The sequence below is a fragment of the Pteronotus mesoamericanus genome, unplaced genomic scaffold (genome assembly GCF_021234165.1).
Source record: "Pteronotus mesoamericanus isolate MK-2021 breed Mesoamerican mustached bat unplaced genomic scaffold, CSHL_Meso_final contig_41, whole genome shotgun sequence".
In the NCBI taxonomy this organism is placed as follows: Eukaryota; Metazoa; Chordata; class Mammalia; order Chiroptera; family Mormoopidae; genus Pteronotus; species Pteronotus mesoamericanus.
Genome location: NW_026555152.1, coordinates 10,138,895 through 10,157,733, shown reverse-complemented (window position 1 = coordinate 10,157,733; position 18,839 = coordinate 10,138,895). Strand labels below are relative to the sequence as shown.

At 46.9% G+C, this 18,839-nt stretch overlaps 1 protein-coding gene across 2 annotated transcripts in view; it reads right to left on the bottom strand.

Annotated features, from left to right (window-relative positions):
* The window catches only part of TEAD4 (TEA domain transcription factor 4), a 65,577-nt gene that overhangs the window by 38,996 nt on the left and 7,742 nt on the right, over positions 1-18,839 (bottom strand). For both annotated transcript variants that reach the window (XM_054577207.1, XM_054577206.1), the window contains exon 2: positions 328-582. In XM_054577207.1, coding sequence (XP_054433182.1) covers positions 328-582 — 255 coding nt within the window. The remainder of the gene's footprint in view (positions 1-327; positions 583-18,839) is intronic.

Below are 18,839 nucleotides of genomic sequence, written 5' to 3'. Positions count from 1 at the left end.
TGTAGCCACCTTCCTGACCACCCTGCAAAGCCAAACCTGGGGGACGGCTTGTGGGATTTTTTCCAGTGTTTTACTCCTTTCTCAGGTCTCCCAACACCCCAGCTCCTCACACACACAAAGGCTTCTCCTCAGATGCCCTCCCACCCCCTGGGAATCCAGCTCAGAAGAAAGCAGTGTCCACCTGGTTGAAGCCTCAAAAGATCATTCCCCCTCTATCGCTTGGAGGGGACCCCAAGGTGGCTGCACCTCACCCCTTGCCTAGGTTCTATTTCCAGAGTTGGACCATGAGGTCAGGGGCCTGCCACCCCACCCCAACAGGGTCCTTACCGTACATCTTGCCCTCATCTGACAGAATGATCTTGCGCCGGCCACAGGGTGGGTAGATGGCCAGGGCCTCCTGGAAGCTCTGCTCAATGTCCGGGCTCCACACCCCCTCCGCATCATTGTCGATGGGCTTGTCCAATGCCTGACTGCCCCCAGAGACGTTGCTCCCCTCAGGGGAGTTAGGAGAGCTCCACTCGTTGGAGGTAATGGTGCCGGCCGTGCCCTCCAAGGCTCCGCTTGGAGGAGCGCCTGTTGGACCTGTTTGGGCAGAAATCACAGCATTGGTGGAAGAACTATGTGGACCTTGGGATGGGGGTACCTAGGGAGTGCCAAGCCCCGGCCACTCACAGTGAACAGGCTTGGAAGGACACGGCCAGGGGGACAAAGAGTGATGTGAAAGGTCGAGGAGGACCAGAAGGCCTAGGACCCAAGACTGGTCACCTCCCCTCTGTACACCTCAGCTGCCTGCCTGTCTAATGAGCACAATGACCCGGGAACTCTCTGATCATAGCTCTAAGAACCCAGATAGGGCTGGGGAGTAGGAGACAAAGACAGTTTGGAATTAAATCAACCATGGACAAAAAGGATGCAAAACACTGTGTGTTGCTGGTGCGAATATAAAGTGGTAGAGCTGCTGTAGGAAACAATATGGAGCGTCCTCAAAAGATTAAAAAAAGAACTATCATGTGATCCAGCAATCCCACTTCTGGGTATATATCCAAAAGAATTGAAAACAGGGTCCTGAAGAGATATTTGCATACCCATGTTTACAGCAGCATTATTCACAATACCCAAGAGGTGGAAGCAACCCAAGTGTCTACAGACAAATCAACTGATGAACAAAATGTGTTATATTCATATAATAGACTATTATTCAGTCTTGAAAAGGAAGAAAATTCTGTCACGTGCCAGAACATGGATGAACCTTGAGGACATTGTGCTAAGTGAAATAAGCCAGCCACAAAAAGACAAATACTATTCCACTTATATGAAGTGCCTAGAGCAGTCAAATCCATAGAGACAGAAAGTAGCATGGCAGTTGCCAGGGGAGAGGAGGAAATGGGGAACTGGTGTTACTGTGTACAGAGTTTTAGTTTTGCAAGATGAAAAAGCTCTGGAGATTCGCTGAACAATGTGAATATACAGTTAATGCCACTGGGCAATACACTTAAAAATGGTTAAGACGATAAAATTTATAGGTTTTTTTAACCACAATTAAAATTTTAAGTTAAAAAAATATGCAACATAAAATGCAGCTCACCATTCTCTATTCCATCCCCAGCTTGGGCTCATTTTAAAAGGAAGCTTTTAGCCCTGGTAGATTCTCACACATTGGGGCTCTGGCAAGGTTGACTCCCTTGTGCCTCGAGAAGCTGACAACACAACCTTGTCTTTGCCACCAGCACGAGACAAATCCCGTGACCTCCTGGCACCAGCTGTCTAAGAGGTGAATTTCTGGACACAGTTCTCAGGAGTTTGGGAAAGAGCAGGACATACTACTAACTTTAAGGCAGTTTTTAGATGAGTACCAGGTGGATAGCATTGACTTCCTCGAGCCCCCTGCCACTGGGCGCCTCTGCCAAGGAGGATCTCCCCCCATCGCACACATCAGCCCCTTCCTTCTCCCCCATTAGCCATAAGGAACAGTGTAGCCCAGCAGCCCAAACCCAGGAGCAGGAGTCTAAACACCTGAGTCCAACCCACCTCCATCTCAGAGGGTCTGAGGTAAGACCTTCCCAGAGCATTCCGCACGCCTGAAGCCCCTCACCTATGACCCAGCCATGATAGAGGAACACAGTTCTCCACAGAGAGGTGGGTATGAGGGTCAGAGTGGTCACTGTGCAGTGAAGGCAAGGGAAGAGCTGGGTGTGTGTGTTGGGGGGCATCCTGGGAGAGAGTGGAGGATCCAAGGAGCTGAGTCAGACTGCTGGCACAGGCGTGCAGCCAGAAAGAGATTAAACCATTGAAATCTAAAGCAGAAAGCCCAGGGGGAACCTAGCCCAATCCCCTCAGCTTGCAAATGAGGACTCTAAGGCCCCGAAAGGCCTAAGGACTTGCCCATAGCCATACAGCAAGTCTAAAGAGCAGCTGGGTCTTGATATCTGCCCCCCGGTGTCCCAGGCCTTTTCGGATCATCAATCTTGGCCTTCTCTCTGTGGCTGTTAAAATAGCTTTTCCTCAAAGTGCATCTTAGGGGGTCACTTGACCTGGGAAAACCTAGTTTACTGTCCACCAGAAATTCTTTATTCTACTGTGAATGTTTAACCATTTTTCTGTACCTTCCAAACAAACTTCTTAGAAGAGTTGGAATTTAGACAGGACAAATAAAACAAATACACTTCTAAATGCACAACTAACTTCAGAAGAAAGTAAACCCCTAGAGGCCAAAATGAAAGAACTCTAAGCTATAGTAATAAGCAAATAAGCTGTTACTACAGTAGCTCTGGGAGGCAGGGCGTGAAGCTAATCTCAGTAATAAAGCCACTGGGTTTCAGTGGCTACTCAGACATGAGATATAGGCAGGTTGGAACTGGGAACTATACCTCAATCCCCTGAGAAAAGGTAGAATCCTGACAAAATACAACAGGGAAGATTGTCTGTCTTGGCTTAAGCTCTAGGTACAAAAAAAAGAATTGTCTTTCCTAAGAATTTGTAACAAAGGGCTTGCCCTTAAGTGGATTTGAGATTTGAATTTTTGTATAACTCAGGAACTCCCAGCCAATTTGCAAGATGAACAGTGGTCCTAGGCTGAAAAAAATCTCTGAAAAGACTATTTTAAGCCAGACTGCACAGAATTCCCAAAAGTAATGCTTTGCTAAAGAGGGTCTCAAAATCCAAAATTACTACATATAAAAAGAAACAATCTACCATGTTCAAGATTCAATAGGATTATAACCCCAAGAGCTACGGATAATTTATCAGATTAAAAACTATTATATAAACTGTTATGTATATTATAAATTATTTATATAAATAATTATTGACTTGAATGGGAAACATGAGAAAGATTTAAATATTATCAAAAATACAAAGACTGGAAAAAGAACAAAATAAAACACTTAAAAGTAACTATTTTGGTTACTGATATTAAAAACTCAATGATTTAGACTAACAGCAAATCAGATACTGCTGGAAAAAGAATTAACCTGGAAGACAGGTGTGAGTACGTTACTCAGAGATGTATTTTTTTAAATGATGATTAAAAAGCAAAGAGAACAAAAAAATACAGTTCAATACTCCTCCAATTAGCATTCCAGAAAGAGAGAATATAGAAAATGAAGAACAACATTTTAAATAATAATGGCAGGAAATTTTCCAGAATTAATGAAATACATGAATCCTCCAATTCAGGAACCATACTGCATCTTAACTAGAATAAATTTAAATAAAATAAGCACATATTACAGATATACTTTGGGAAACAAAAACAAAGAGATCTTAAAAGCATCCAGAGTGAAAAAGAACTAATTACTTACAAAGAAATAACTATTATATTGATCGTGTACATTGACCATGCTCATATTATTTCTCAACAGTTACAGGAGAAGACCCAAAATAACATCTCCAAATTGTTGAGGAAAAAAAATTAACCGTCAACCTAGACTTTTTTCCTTTTATTAAATTTATTGGGGTGACATTGTTAATAAAATGATATGTTTCAAGTGTACAATTCTATAACCCATTGTCTGTGCAGTGGATTGTGTGCTCACCACCCAAAGTTCAGTTTCCTTCTGTCACCAGATATTCGACCTCCTTTACCCTCTTTAACCTCCCTCCGCCCCCTTCCCTCTGGTAACCACCATACTGTTGTCTGTGTCAATAGTTCTTTTGTTTTGTTTTGATTATTCATCTGTTGCTTTCTGTTTTATCTCCCACGTATGAGTGACATTATATGTCAACCTAGAATTTAAAACCCAACCAAAATATTGTTCGAATGTGAATATTAAATAAAAGTATTTTCAGATAAAGATGGAGAGAATTTAATACTAACACTCACTGAAAAAAAAAAAAACAGTAAAGGAAGTATTTTAAAAGACAACATGGTACTAATATGAAAAAGAAGGCATTCCACACACGGAAGAGTGGTGAGCAAAGTAACTGGCAAAAATAAGAGTGAATCTAAACAACATTAACTATATACAAATATTAACGACAATGATAACAACTAAGTGTGGCACGTAATACATCCACCCGCACACGCAGAAAAACCATGTTTCTGAATCATAAGTTCAGAAGATGCCATTTAGTAAAATCTGATAAAATTCAAGACCTATTCACAATAAAAAACTCTTAGCAAACTATGAGAAACAAAAGGAACTTCTTTAATCCACCAAAAGGTATCTTCACTAAACTTACTGTGATACTGTAATTTATAATACAACTATATATTTGGCCTTCATCAGGGTTTCTAGCACGGAGCTCCTTTAATACTTGGAACTTCTTAAGTGATGAGAGGGACAGGGTTAGGCAACTTTTGGAAAGTAACTAAGGATGGGGGAGGGTGGTCAGGAGAATCAACCACGTGCTTAGAGGTTGGAATTTTCAGTCCCCCCTTTTACCCCCCCCCCCCCCCCAATCCACTGGGAAGGAGAGAGGAGCTGAAGGTGGAATCAATGACCTAAGCCCAATCTATGGCCAAGGATTTAACCAATCATGCCTAGGTGATAAAGCCTCCATAAAACCCCAAAAGGACAGCCCAGGGGGAGGGTGCGGGCAGCCAAGTGAGATGCAGCTGGGGCTTCCTCCTCCTCACCTTCCTCAGCCTGCTGGCAGCGCACCTCTGCAGTGGCCAAAAAAGACAGACAATCGAATTATAAAAACTTTTAAGAGAATTCAGCAAGATCAGTATCAAACCCAATTACATTCTTTTATACTTGAAATAAGGTATTAGACAATATAATTTTTAAAACTATCCCATTCAGAAACCAAACCCATAATTTATCTAGTGAGAAACATAACAACAGATGAGACCTTTACAGAGAAAACTGTAACTGTTTTGAAAGACAAAATACCTAAATGAATGAAGAGGAAATGGTATGTTCATAATTGGGAAAATATAAAGATGTTGAATCTCTACAAATAAAGCATAAACCCAATTAAGCTTTTCATGAAGTCCCACAAGATTTTTGCAAAACTAAGCTGATTCTCACAATCTACGTAAGACCCACTCTCTAGCTGTCTAGCTCAGTGGTCCCCACCCTCTTCATTAACAGGGACTGTTTCCCTGGGAAACAATTTTTCCACAGATTGGGGCAGGGGGATGGCTTTATAGCCAGCTACCAGATGCAGCTTAATTGTCACTTGCCACTCACTGATAGGGTTTTGATGAGTCTGCAAGTAACTGATTTATTATGGCCTCTGTGCAGTCACACCTCTCTGCTAATGATAACCTGTACTTGCAGCTGCTCCCGGCGCTGGCATCACCGCCTCAGCTCCACCTCAGATCATCAGGTGCTAGATTCTCATAAGGAGTGTGCAACCCAGATCACTCCCATGTGCCGTTCACAGTTCACAGTGGGGTTCCTGCTCCTATGAGAATCTAATGCTGCCACTGATCTGACAAGAGGCGAACCTCAGGCAGTAATATGAGCGATGGAGAGCAGCTGTTAATACAGATAAAGCTTCGCTGGCTCGTCGCTCACCTCCTGTTGTGGTGGTCCAGTTCCTAATAGGCCACTGATGGCTACTGGCCCGTGGCCCAGGGGTTGGGAACCCCTGGTCTAACTCATTGTCTTCACTCTTCCTTTCTTCTCCTTGGCTTCACATTTTGCCAGACTCAGTCCATAAATGTTTTTAGCAGGGTTCTGACCTGACCTCATTGTTTTAAACCCTATACACACTCCATGGGGAATCCCATGGCTTCCACTTTATGTTTTTGATCCCCAAATCTGTTACGTCTTTCTTGAGTTTAGGCCTATATAGAAAATGTCTACCAGGCAGCTCTAATCAGACATCTCCAAAGCCCCTCAAACTCAGCATGTCCAAAATCTAATTTGCAGTTTGCCATTGAGTCCTCTTCCTCTTCCTCTGTCACTCTCAGGAAATGACACCACCATATCCAGAGGCCAGGAACCCAGGAATGTACTTTGACTTTTTCCTCATATCTCCCACAAACAATGACCACAACCTGTCTCACTGTCTCCTAAATGTCTTCTGTAACCCACTTCTCTTTCTCTCTCAGAGCCTTAATCCAAAGCTCCTACCTATGCTCACCAGGATGAGCATGCCAACCCCACCCAGATCCCATAATCTCTTCACTGCAGATGGAATGATTTTTCTGCAATACAAAGCCGATTATGTGATTCCTCTACTACTTAAAATCTTTCAATAGCTTCTCCATGATGTTAGATAAAATGACATACTCCATAATGGGACTTTAGAAGCACTTCCCCAGTTCATGCCTGCTCTCCTGCCATACCTCCATCCATTGCCACTGTCCTCTTGATACTGTTCCTTGCACCCACCCCCAACCCCCAAACTCAATTTTTATCCAAATGATACCCTCAACATGCTAAGCTCTTTCTCCACACCTGGAAGCGCTGCCTGTAACTTTCCTCTCCATCCCCCCTCTTTCACTCAATTCAGGCCCAGCCAAAACATCACTTCCTCTGGGAGGATGACCCAGACCTCAGCCCTGGATCAGGCGCCCTCTTACGTGCTCCAGCAGAGCTCCGTGCTTCTCGCATCCTGGAAAGATCCGTCTCTTTCACCACACTTCAGACACCACGAGGACAGGGATGGTTGTCTTTTTCTAGTAAGTCCAAGCACATTGGACTTCTTTGGAGAACCAAAGAAGGAGCAAATGAATAGATATGTGTTGAGTGTTCTTTGTGAAATACTGATTTCTCTTTTCAGAAGATGCACTGTTTGTTCTGTGTTTGGTGTCAGGAAACAAAAGAAAATCTCCATAAATGTCTGGACTTCTTCATATTAGAGGGAGAGCCCGAGCTGCTGTAAATCCCCACGGGATTTATTTGGGAGGCTTGTAAAAATGATTGCGTGATGTCTGGGAATCAAGAGACTGGTTCTTCTGATTGCAGTTCTACAAGCAACTGTGTGACCATGGTCAATCCCTCCTTTCCTCTGGGCCTCAGTTTGCTCATCTGTAAAACTGAGACAAGGGGTTGCTCCCACTGGGAAAGAAGGTCCCTTCTGTCCTAAGCAGTGTCTGTGGCTCACACTCCTTGCCCAGACCCTCCATGTCCTCAGAGCTCGCCTACCAGCTGCTTCACATACCCTGCAAACTTTCATCTGTGGCTTTGCTCAGAGGAGGCTGAAGAAATGGCCTGCCATGGAGAGCTGTCCCATATCATGGTCAATAAGATGGTATGGTAACTAGTATGAAGCCTGATAAGAGTCAGTGCTCAATTAGAGCTACTTATTGTCACCATCACCACCCTCACAATCATTATTACTAAGCTATAAATAAATGCCTCAACTGGAAGACTTAAAGCCCTAAATGGGCCTGATTGGTACATATACTTTAAGCCCTAATACTTACTATTAATTGACATTAATTAATTACTATTAATATCCAAGTCTTTGTAGGTCCTGGCTTTAGCCTAGATTTTCTTCTGGAACCTGACACTAAACACAGATGGACAGTCCAGACCAGGGGGAGGACGCAGTGGGGGCCAGAAAGTTAGAAGAGATCCTGCATGAGCCTCCCCAAGAGGCCGAGGTCTCCAGGCCTGTCCTTCACCCAAGCTGTGCTAGACTGGCAAGTTGAAATGAGCACCCTGGGTCCCTGCAGAAGTTGGGCCCAGGGCAGCCCAGCAGAACACCAGACGTAGGGAGAACCAGACTTATGTCAGACACTGCCCCATGAGGCAGGTTTTCTGAGGACCTGAACTTCATGTCCCGAAGACTGGGTCTGTCCCAGCAAAAGCAGGGCAGCAGGTCACCCAAGGCCCTGAGCCACAGGATTCATTACTGAAATGGAGTAGCTCCCAGCCCTGTGTGGCCTGCTCCCATCTCCCGGCCTAGCCTCTCCCACCCTCACTGCCCAATGCCTGGCCTGGCAGCTAGTTCCCTAACTAGGCAAATCTCCCACACAGCCTCTGCCCCTCAGCTAGGAGAAAGGGGGGTAAGCCAATACCAGTCCAGAAAAGGATCCCCACTCCTCTCCTCCTTTGCCACGTGCTCCACAGCGACCCTCAGGGCCTGCCAGAATGAGAGCTGGGGTGGGGCGGGGCGGGGGTGGGGGGTAGAACAGATGGCATCGTTAAGCCCAGGGCCATGTGCCATGACCAGAGGAATAAAAATAATCCCTGACTTGGCTGCCAGGGCCTGGCCTAGAGGCCTTCTGCTCTGCCCCTACCCCACCCAAAAGCCCATCCAATTCAAACTCCAGGCTTTATCCTGGAGGCCACAGATGCTGGATAGTCAGGAATTTTCAGAAGATTCACGAACTTAGAGGCTTTTATTCTGATCTAATAATGAGAACAGTAAATTCCTCAAAACCCCTTTCAGGACAGGAAGGGAATCACGGTCCCCATGTTATAAAGGGAGAAAATGAGGCTTAAGGATGGGAAATAAGTTGCCCCAAGAACCTGGCAAAACCAGACCTCAGATCCTGAAGTCTTGTACCCTGCCGGGTCCAGAGCTGTGTCTTTAAGACACCCACCTCTGGCTCTCAAAAGCCTATCTCCTTCAGGAGCCTTCCACAGCCATCAGTGATCTCTTAAGTCTCACCCAACTCCCACTAGCTTCTTAGGGCCTCCTACACGCAACTCAACACAGGACAACTTCTGGTCCTGTGAAAGCGAATGCACCTTGCTCACCTGTTTCCCAGGTGGACCGTGAGGTCCTTGAGAACACGATTAGTTCTCATACATTAGCATTCCCCACCACTTCTGCCTCAGTGTTGGGAATTTAGGTAGTAGATGTCATCCTTAAGGAATTGATTGCTCTACTGATCCCCATTCCTCAGACAGGGAGAAGTCTACTAATTTCCTTTTATTACAATGTCTCAACTCTTTGGGAGTCAACAGATATAATATAACCTCCTCCCTGTGCTCCCTGACCCCAAATTGGAACTGACGGAGACTGAAACTCAGAAAATTTGTTCTGACCTGGTGGCATACAGAAAATTAGAAAGAGACAATCAGGAGAGGTCCTGACCCTCCCTCCCTACTATGAAGATAAAAATGGTTCTCTCTGCCCCTCTTTTCCCTACTCTGATTCCAAGAGCTCTGGGATCTAGGCTAAAGGTTCCAGCCATATCAAGATCCTCATGATCTGTGGGCTTTTGACATCCTGCCCCCTGATACCTCAGCTCTCAGTCTGCTGCTTCTCTCCGGAGGCCCTTTGAAAGAACCACCTCCTTCACCCCAATGGCTCCTATAACTGAGAAGCTGAAAGGAAAAAGGAAACTTGGGAGTTTCCTTCCAGGAGGCCCACCCTAATCTTCGAGATACATTTGTCCCAGAGGTATAAAGATGTAGAAGGCAGGTGCAGTGGCTGAAGTAATTCAGGGTGGGAGCAGGTGTACCCTGTGTCTCAACCCTAGACCAGGAATCCTTCTTCAGGTTGGTGGACTTACCTGCAAAGCTTGCTTATCACGGCCCAGAGTCATGTGTCTGAATCCCAGGTGCCTTGTCCAATCTAGCATAGCTGTGACTATGGAACATCTGCGCCAAATGGAATGTGGATCTTCCCCATCCAATAAATTTCAGAGCAGAGATAAAAACCGTTCCTCCCATCACTATCCTGGCAATTCCCACCAGACTAGACCCTGGAGATTGGGCCAAAAGGTGTTGCACATACTGAAGCAGAAGTGCAAACACCTTGATTTGGGGTGAAGTGGGGGGAATCCCTGAACCTTCACAGCCCTGACCTCATTTCTTAAATAAGAACGAGAGAGGATATCAGGAACAGTAGACCCCAGCCTTCTTCCAGACTCATTCCCAGTCTTCCCCCAGCCCCCTTGGTCTCCTCACCACCTCCTACACCCCGAGTTCAGTTGCATTGCATTCCTGCTTACAGTGAGCCGCTGTACTTATTACTTCCTGACACCAGTCCATCCATAAACATCTACTGAGGGTGGGGAAATAGAGAGATGCTGGTGAAAAGGCACAGACTTTCAGCTACAAGGTAAGTAAGTTCTGAGGACCTAATGTAAAACATGGTACTACAGCTGATAACACTGTATTATGTCTCTGCCAAGAGAGTAGAACTTAAATGTCCTCACCAAAGACAAGAAAATTATAAATATGTGAGGTGATGGATGTATAACTAGATGGGGATAATTCCTTTCATAATGTATGCATATGTCAAATCACCAGATGTACACGTCATACATCTTATAATTTTATGTCAATTATACCTAAATAGATCTAAGTTTTTGCAAAATAACAAAAAGTTTTTGGGTACCTATTCCAAGATAAAACTCTGAAGAAATGGGTTCAGGCCCTCAGGGGCTTAGATTTTAGCAGGAGGGTGGGAGGCCCGAACAGACAGGCAAGCACTAAAATGCTAGGAAGTGTGGGAAGTGTGAGAGGCTTCAGGGGAAGCAGGCACCAGGCACAGGGCTCTGCCCAGGCCTGCCTGTCTGCCCTGAAGGGTTCCCTGGCCCAGCCCATTAAGGCTTCAGGACCGGAACACTTGCTGCCTCAACCACTCATTAGGCCTCCTCAGGTGGCTTCTGTCTTCCATTCCAAGTCATTTTCCTACCAAGTACAGCCAGGGATGTCTGAGGAGCAGGGAAAATCTGCATGTCCCAAGGTGCCTAGGAGATTGGTTGCTTTGCTGTAACTCTGGAGGCTGGAAAGGGAAGGAGGACAGGGGCCCGGGGCCAGGGAGGAGGATCTGTCCTCCAGGCAGAGCCGGCTGCAGCGGGAAACCACCTCCTCAACACAGTGCTGCCCCCGCCCCCATGCATAGATCCCCTGCACTGGGCAGCTGACCCTAAAGGACAGAGTGGCGGCCCGGCAATCATGGAGGGAGGCCCACCTGTGGAGGAGGTACCTAGGACACTGAGGAACACAGACACTCTGCTTAACAGAGATCACTTACCCAGTATTAACATTAAGGCTGGTAGGTACCATTTCTGAATGGCCACTCTGTGTCTGGCCTTGGGCTAACATCTCCTCTAATCCTCCCAACATCCCCTGGAGGTGGCCAGTACTACCCCGTTTCAGATCGCAAGGCTAGGGCTCCTGGGGTGAAGGGCTGTGCCAAGACCTAAAGCTCCCAGTGGATACCCTCAGCTCCTTCCCACAGCAGACGGCCTCTCACCCATCGCAACAACGCTGCTCTGACCTCCTTACCAACAGCTCTGTGGACAAAAGGAGAGGAGTGGTCTGAGTCTGTGGCCTAAGGGATTTAGGTTAGATGTGAAGTAATAGGGAGGGGGACCAGACCCTGACTGAGAAGCGAAGGTAAGCTAGGGGCATTTCTCTCTGTGGATTACAAAGTCTTCCAGGTGCATTTCTCAGCACAGACCCCACTGCCCCTGCAGCCTCGGCTGAAGGTCCCAGGTAGGAGGTGTGGGGTTCCCGAGGTTGGTGTGAGTGAGGAAAAACTCCAGAGAAGGCTGGCCTCCAATTGAGAGGTGAAGTGCCCTGCCCAAAGGCCCCACACTAGCTGAACCAGGGACTAGCACTAACCTTTAGCCCCGCACTTCCCTGCTACGCAATTACGACTACCATGACCAGCATCTGCGTGTCTCTCGAAGAGGAGAGCTGGTTCCTAGGAAGGAGAGGAGCAGGTGACTGACACGTGGTTACGCAGGTTCCTCGGCCAAAAAATTCCTCCCTGGCTTATTTTCCTGCCTAACACCTGACCATCAGCGCATTAACTCTCTGAGTTTTTCATTCATTCATTCAAAGTCGCATATTGAGCACCTACTAGACACTGGGCATTGGAGAGCAAGTCACATAGGACATGGCCTGCCCTCAACATCCTTTATTCTAGTCGGCAGCAGGGATCCAGGATCTCGTGTGAGGATGTGAATACAGTCGATCCTTATTATTCACAAAAAGTTCAGAGTCCAGATATGCAAATTCACCTAAATACTAAAACCTGTAACCCCCAAATCAATACTTGCCTGCTTTCCTGGTCATCTACAGACATGTACATGTGCTGAACAAGCCAGAAATGTGAGTCGAGTTCAGCTGAGTTCGAACAAGGCTGCACTCTGCCTTCTGGTCTCAGCTGCCATACAGTAAACAAGTGTCCTTTTCACAGACTATTTATTGCCATGGCTTTTGCATTTTTGTGCTTTTTGTTGGCAATTTTGTTATTTTAAATGGCTCCCAAGCGTAGTGTTGAAGTACTGTCTACTGTCCCAAGTGCAACAAGGCTGTGTGTGCCTCATAGAGAAATACATGTGCTGGACAAGCTTTGTCCAGGCCTGAGTCATACTGCTGCTCATTGTGGGTTCTATGCTGATGAACCAAAATGTATATTAAATAAAAGGTCTTTGAACAGAGAGGCATGTTAAAAGGCACCAAGATTGCCAAAAGGTGGAAGCAACCCAAATACCATCAACAAAGGAATGGGTAACAAAACGTGGTACATCCATACAACGGACTGTTATTCACCCTAAAAGATGAAGGAAATTTGGACACATGCTACAACACGAATGAACCTTGAAAACATTATGCTATGTGAAATAAGCCAGACACAAAAGAACAAATATTGTATGATTCCACCCATATGAAGTACCTAAAGCAGGCAAATTCATAGAGACAGAAAGTAAAAATAGAGGTTACCAAGGGCTGGAGGAAGACAGAATGGGGAGTTACTGTTTAATGAGTGAAGAATTCTATTTGGGATGATGAAAAGTTCTGAAGTCGAATGGTAATGGTGGCACTACTCTGTCAATGTACTTAATGAAGCTGAACTGTACACTTAAAAATGGTTAAAATGGGCCTTGGCTGGTGTGGCTCAGTGGACTGAGTGCCAGCCTACAAACCAAAGGTCACCAGTTTGATTCCCAGTCAGGGCACATGCCTGGGGTGTCGGCCAGGTCGCCCGTTGGGGGAGTTTAAGAGGCAACCACACACTGATGCTTCTCTCCCTCTCCTTCTCATTCCCTTCCTCTCGCTCTAAAAATATATGAATAAAATCTTTTTAAAAAATGGTTAAAATGGTAAATTTTACATTATATATATTTCACCACAAAATTTTAAATATACACCAAGAGATAGAAAGGAAAAGACATGAGCAGGGAAGGGGAGAAGGGTGCACTTGAGGGCCTCTGGGCTGAAAATACATGAGACAAAGGAAAATGGCCAATTTATAGCTACAAGCAAAAAGAGACAAGACAGGAGAGTTCCCAGGCCAGAGGCAGGCGAGTCCCAAGGGACGGAGGAAGGAGAGGGAGTGGAGGAGAAGAAAACAGCGCAGCAGAGAAATGGGCTGGGCTGGGCCGGGCCACATACTCAGCTGGAAAAAACTGACCCCAGTGTGACTTCAGAAGGCTGACCAGGGCCTGCTGGAGGCCATACAAGGGCCATTCTCAAAAAGTCCTAAAACCACACCAGCCTAAGTGTCACCATGCCTGAACTGCCGCCACCAGAGTACCCTCCCTCCACCCCAAGGAGTGCCTCCTCCTCTCCTAACAGGCAGAGGGCTCTGCGGGAAGCTTGGCAGGAGCCTGTTCTTCGGAAAAGAAGGTTCAGATGAGCTGGGCCTGAGTTAAAATGTGCCTCTTCCCAGCAACTTATTCAACCTCTGTAGCGCTTCTGTTTCCTCCTCGCTCAAAAAGGGAAGAAAAGACGTGCCACAGAAAGAGATGAAGGGTTACATGAGAAAACAAAGGTGAAGAACCTGGAATACACCGCCCACCACCCCTCACTAACCTCTTGCTGTGAAGACGTTTATCACATCTTACTTCTTGACAGGACAGGAATGTGAAGGAGGTGACAGAAAAGAGGCAGGAAGACGACCCCACAACCCTCCCAGTGTAAGATGTGTTGGAACCACAGTCTCAGAGAGCAGACTCCGGCGGGCCTGGCCTGTACAGGGGTGGGGCTGTGGGGCCGAGGGTCGGGCCCGGGTACCTGGGGTCGGGCCCGGGCTCGGATCCTGGCTGAGCCTCATGCTGCTCATGCTGGCCTGGCGTCCAGTATCCCTGGGCAAGCCACTCACTCTCTGAGCCTGTGTCCTCCGCAATATATTCCAGAGGTGGTAATGTTATGTCCTCATGGGGCTGTCTTGAGGATTAAGTTCAATCATGTCCAAAGGCACGGGCACAGAGGCTGGCTCTCGGAAGGGCTCCTCGAACATTTGTAGTTTTTGGAGGGATGGTGGCAGGGGCAAGAACCAGAGAGAGAGGCGATGCTATCTGGGAAGTAGTAGAGAGGAGAGGAGCAGAAGGAATGAGGGGCAACAGGAGGAAAGATAAGTAAATAGGTGGAGGGGGAAGCAGGCCAGTGCAAGGTATCTCAACAGGGAGGGGCCATGGGTGATGAAAAGGAGGGAGATAAGATTCCTGAAGGGATACAGGCCCTGAGCCCTCGGGGAAGCAGAGTCTCCGTCATTCCCCAGCCCCACACCCTCAGGGGCCCGCATCCTCTCTCCTCAGCTCTCCAAAGGCTGGGACCTGGGACACTGCCCCCAGCCACCCCTTCTAAGCAGCTAGGGATGTGGGTGTCTGTGGGCCCAGCCCTAACACATCCAGGAAGTGGGTCACAGCAAGTGGGTGTCTGGGGACCTCCACTCCGACCCCACCCTGTGGCCTGCCCTGGAGTCATTGAAGGGCCGAGGACGCTGTGATGAAACAGGCTTTAGGTCCCAGCTCAGGCTCTGGGAAGGAAGGCAACTTAGGCTCCAAGCTCAGCCTTGCCGCAAATTCACGGTGCCTCAGGAGCTCCTAACTTCCCTTCTCCAGGTCTCAGTATTTCCACTTACAAAGAGAAATGGTGGGGAAAGTAGAATATCATTCAGTGACAGTAAGAAATGAGCTATCAAGCCATGAAAGGACCCGGAAGAACCTTAAAGGCATACGGCTAAGAGAAAACCAGTCTGAAAAGGGTGCATACTGGATGACGGAAACCATATGACATTCTGAAAAAATCGAAGTGTGGAGACAGGAAAAAGGTGGATAGTCGCCAGGGAATTGAGGAAAAGGAACAATGAACTCGTGGAGCACAAGGGATCTGAGGGCAGGGAAACTATCTGTGTGATACCGTAATGGTGGATACATGCCATTCTGCCTTTGTCAACACCCACAGAATGAGCCACACGAAGAGTGAACCCTGAGGTAAACTATGGACTGCAGTGTAAGATGTTAATAAAAGAAGAAAGTGGGGGCGAAGGGAAGGAACTCTCTGTACTTTCTGCTTAGTTTTTCTGTAAACCCAAAACTGCTCAAACATATAAAGGCTATTAATTACAACAACAACAAAAAAAAGTGGGGAGAGTAAGTCTTGCATTTTTTTCTCCCCAGGGTCTTTCTTCAGGATTCTAAAATAAAGCAATATTTATAAAAGTACTTCACTTTAGGTAGGCTTGTTCTCTGAAAATTCAGATCTCAAAATAGATAACTAAGTCTCTGCCTAACAGGACTTGCCATTGAATCCTGTCAAATCGCGATTCCACAGGGAAATGACGGAACACGCACAGTGAGCTGCTTATTACCAAATGTTTGTTCTCCCAGCCCTGGGATGCATGTGCCCAATCAGCTGCTCGCCCAAAGAGAGACAAGACCATGCCAGGACCAGCGGGGGCACCCATGCTTGGCGCCCATGCAACACAAGGCACTCAAGGCGGGAGGCTCTCGGCGCTGGGGAGCAGCCCTCCGGTGCCCAGAGCACTAGGGAGCCTGGGGAGCAGAAGGGCAGCCAGCACGAGCAGCTCCAGGAGAGCAGGACTTCATCTTTCAGCTCTGCCCCACTGTCCACCTCTAGGTCTGTCACCTCTGGCAAAGGCCTGCCACAGCTCCGAGGACACAGCAGTGGGGCAGGCTGGACTGAGCACGAACGAGTGGCAGGCGGCAGTATCCATGCCACCCTTGGTCATTTTTCATAGAAATGTTCCTCCATCTCAGAGCCATCTTGCCTAGGCTAAGACAGAAATGAGGATTGAGATGTCCTAGAAATTCCAATGGCCCAAAGCCTTTAGACCCTTGGCTGAAGTCACCATCACAAACGACCCACCCTGACCCAGAAAATACACCCTACTGGTTCTCTCTTGCACCAGTCACACTCCTACCCCGTGGCTTACCCCTTGCAAGCCTGACAATTGCCCCACCTCCCATTCCAGAATGCATGGTCACCCGATTTGGAAACAAGGCCATGGAAGTAGTTGATACCCAGGCTGGGCACAAGCATTTGCTGTCCTGGATAGGACCAGCCCAGCCTGACCCAGCCAGCCATGTGGAATAGAGCAGGCGCAGCCGGCCAGTCAGGGAGGTGGCCAGCAAACCAAACTGCCGCCGGTGCCTCCTATGGTTAAGTGTGCTCTATGGCAGGTGCTGAGCCAGGAAGAGACATCGCGGAAGGCCCTGCTCCTTCCTATCTTCTCCACAGGTCATTCTCGAGGTGTTACCCCGTCCAGCCCCCGCCTCGCGCCAGCCTCACTTCACCTTGTAGAAAGGCCAAGGCTCAGGACACCAAACTCTTCACCTTGCTCTCAGAGTCCCTCACACCCTTCACCTTCTTTTGGTGCTTTTCTCCCTAAATGAGTTTTCTCAAAAATTTGTAAAACAATTTTTTTCATATATCTGACTTGCATGCAAAATATTAAAGAACTCTCAAAAATAAAACAATCAAAAGAAAACACAGGCAAAAGATGTGGACTGACACTTTACCAAAGATGTTATATGAATGGCAAACACACACAGAAAAAGTTGTTCAATATCGTTAGTTAGTAAGAAAATACAGATTAAAACCACCATGAGATTCCACTTCACACCTGTTAGACTGGCAAAAGCAAAAAGAAGCCTGACACACCAAGTGCTGTTGAAGATACGGAGCAAAGAGTCTCTCATGTTTTGCTGGTAGGAATGTAAAATGGTATACCTTGGAAACAGTCTGGTGGTTTCTTAAAATATTAAACATACACATGCCATAGGGCTCCTATAATCCCACTCCTGGGTATTCCCTCTCCAAGTGAAATGACAGCCTGTGTTCACACAAAAACCTGGACACAAATGTTAACAGAAGCTTTACTCATCATCAACAAAAGCTAGGAAAAACCCAAAAGTCCTTCGACCGGTGAATGGATGAGTACACTGTGATACGTCCATCCATACAATGGAATACTACTACTCAGCAAAAAAAAAAAAAAAAAAAAAAAAAAAGGAATGAATTCTTGCTACCCACAACGACTTGGATAGATCTCAAAATATTATGCTTAGCCCTGACTGGTGTGGCTCGGTAGGCTGGGCATCGTCCTGAAAAGCGAAGGGTCACTCGTTTAATTCCCAGTCAGGGCACATGCCTGGGTTGTGGGTTCAGTCACCAGGTGGGGCATGTATAAGAGGAAATAGATTGATGTTTCTCTCCCTCTCTTTCTCCTCCCTTTCTCCTCTCTCTAAAAATAAAGAAAATATTTACAGGGAAAAAAAGCAGACTCAAAAGCCACATACTATAGGAATCTATTCTTGAAAAGGCAGCTACAGGAGTGGAGAGTAGATCAGCGTTTTGGGGGATGGGCACAGGGGAGGGGTAGCACAGGAGAGCACTGTTTGGGGACATTTAAGTTCTGCATTTTGATTGTGGAGGTGAATACCAACTCAATGCATTTGTCAAAACCCACAGAACTGTACACCATGAAGAGTAAATTTTGCTGTATGTAAATTTAAAAATAAATTTTTTAAAAGTCCTCCTTATTCTACCCAGAGGGCCCAACTCAAATCTCCCTCTCCCATAAATGCCAGTTATCTCCTCTCTTCTACTCATTTCATGACTACAGCCCTGAAGTCACTATTTTTTCTGTCCCCCCACAGACATTTATCCCTCTCCCTCCTTTTCTTCTCTGTCCCTGTCTTACACACAGTGCAATCAAAACCCTACCCATCCCACAAAGCCCGCTCAAGGGCCTCCTCCTCTGGGAAGCCTTCCCTAACCCCTCCCAGCTGCATCAGAATGAATCACTTTACCAGGCAACCGCTTGTTTGTGCCTCTAATTAGCCCTTCTTTCATCGTACAGGTTGTCAGCCTTTGCTATTCAGTCTCCCTCCCCTGCCAGATGGGATCAAAAGCTTCTTGGGGACAGGCGACAGGTCTTCCATCCACATTCCCCTCAAGGCACCTGGGACAGTCCAGGCACACAGTGGGTGTTCTGAGGCCACTATGGATTGGCAAGTGGAGGAGGCTGACGCCAAGGGAGTTTAAGAGAGTTGGTTTGGTAGTGTTCTGAGGAGGTATCCAAACCACTCATGCAGCTTTACTTCTCTTGCACAAGCAGCACGGCTATTGCTTAACCCTTCAAGTAATGGAAGTGACCTCTGCTCCCATTCCAACATGAGGTCATGCAATTTACAATGGAGCATTTCTGGGGATGCTTTTGCTTCTTCCAGGCCACCCAGCACAGTTCCAAGCCCCAGGCAGACAGATGTTCAG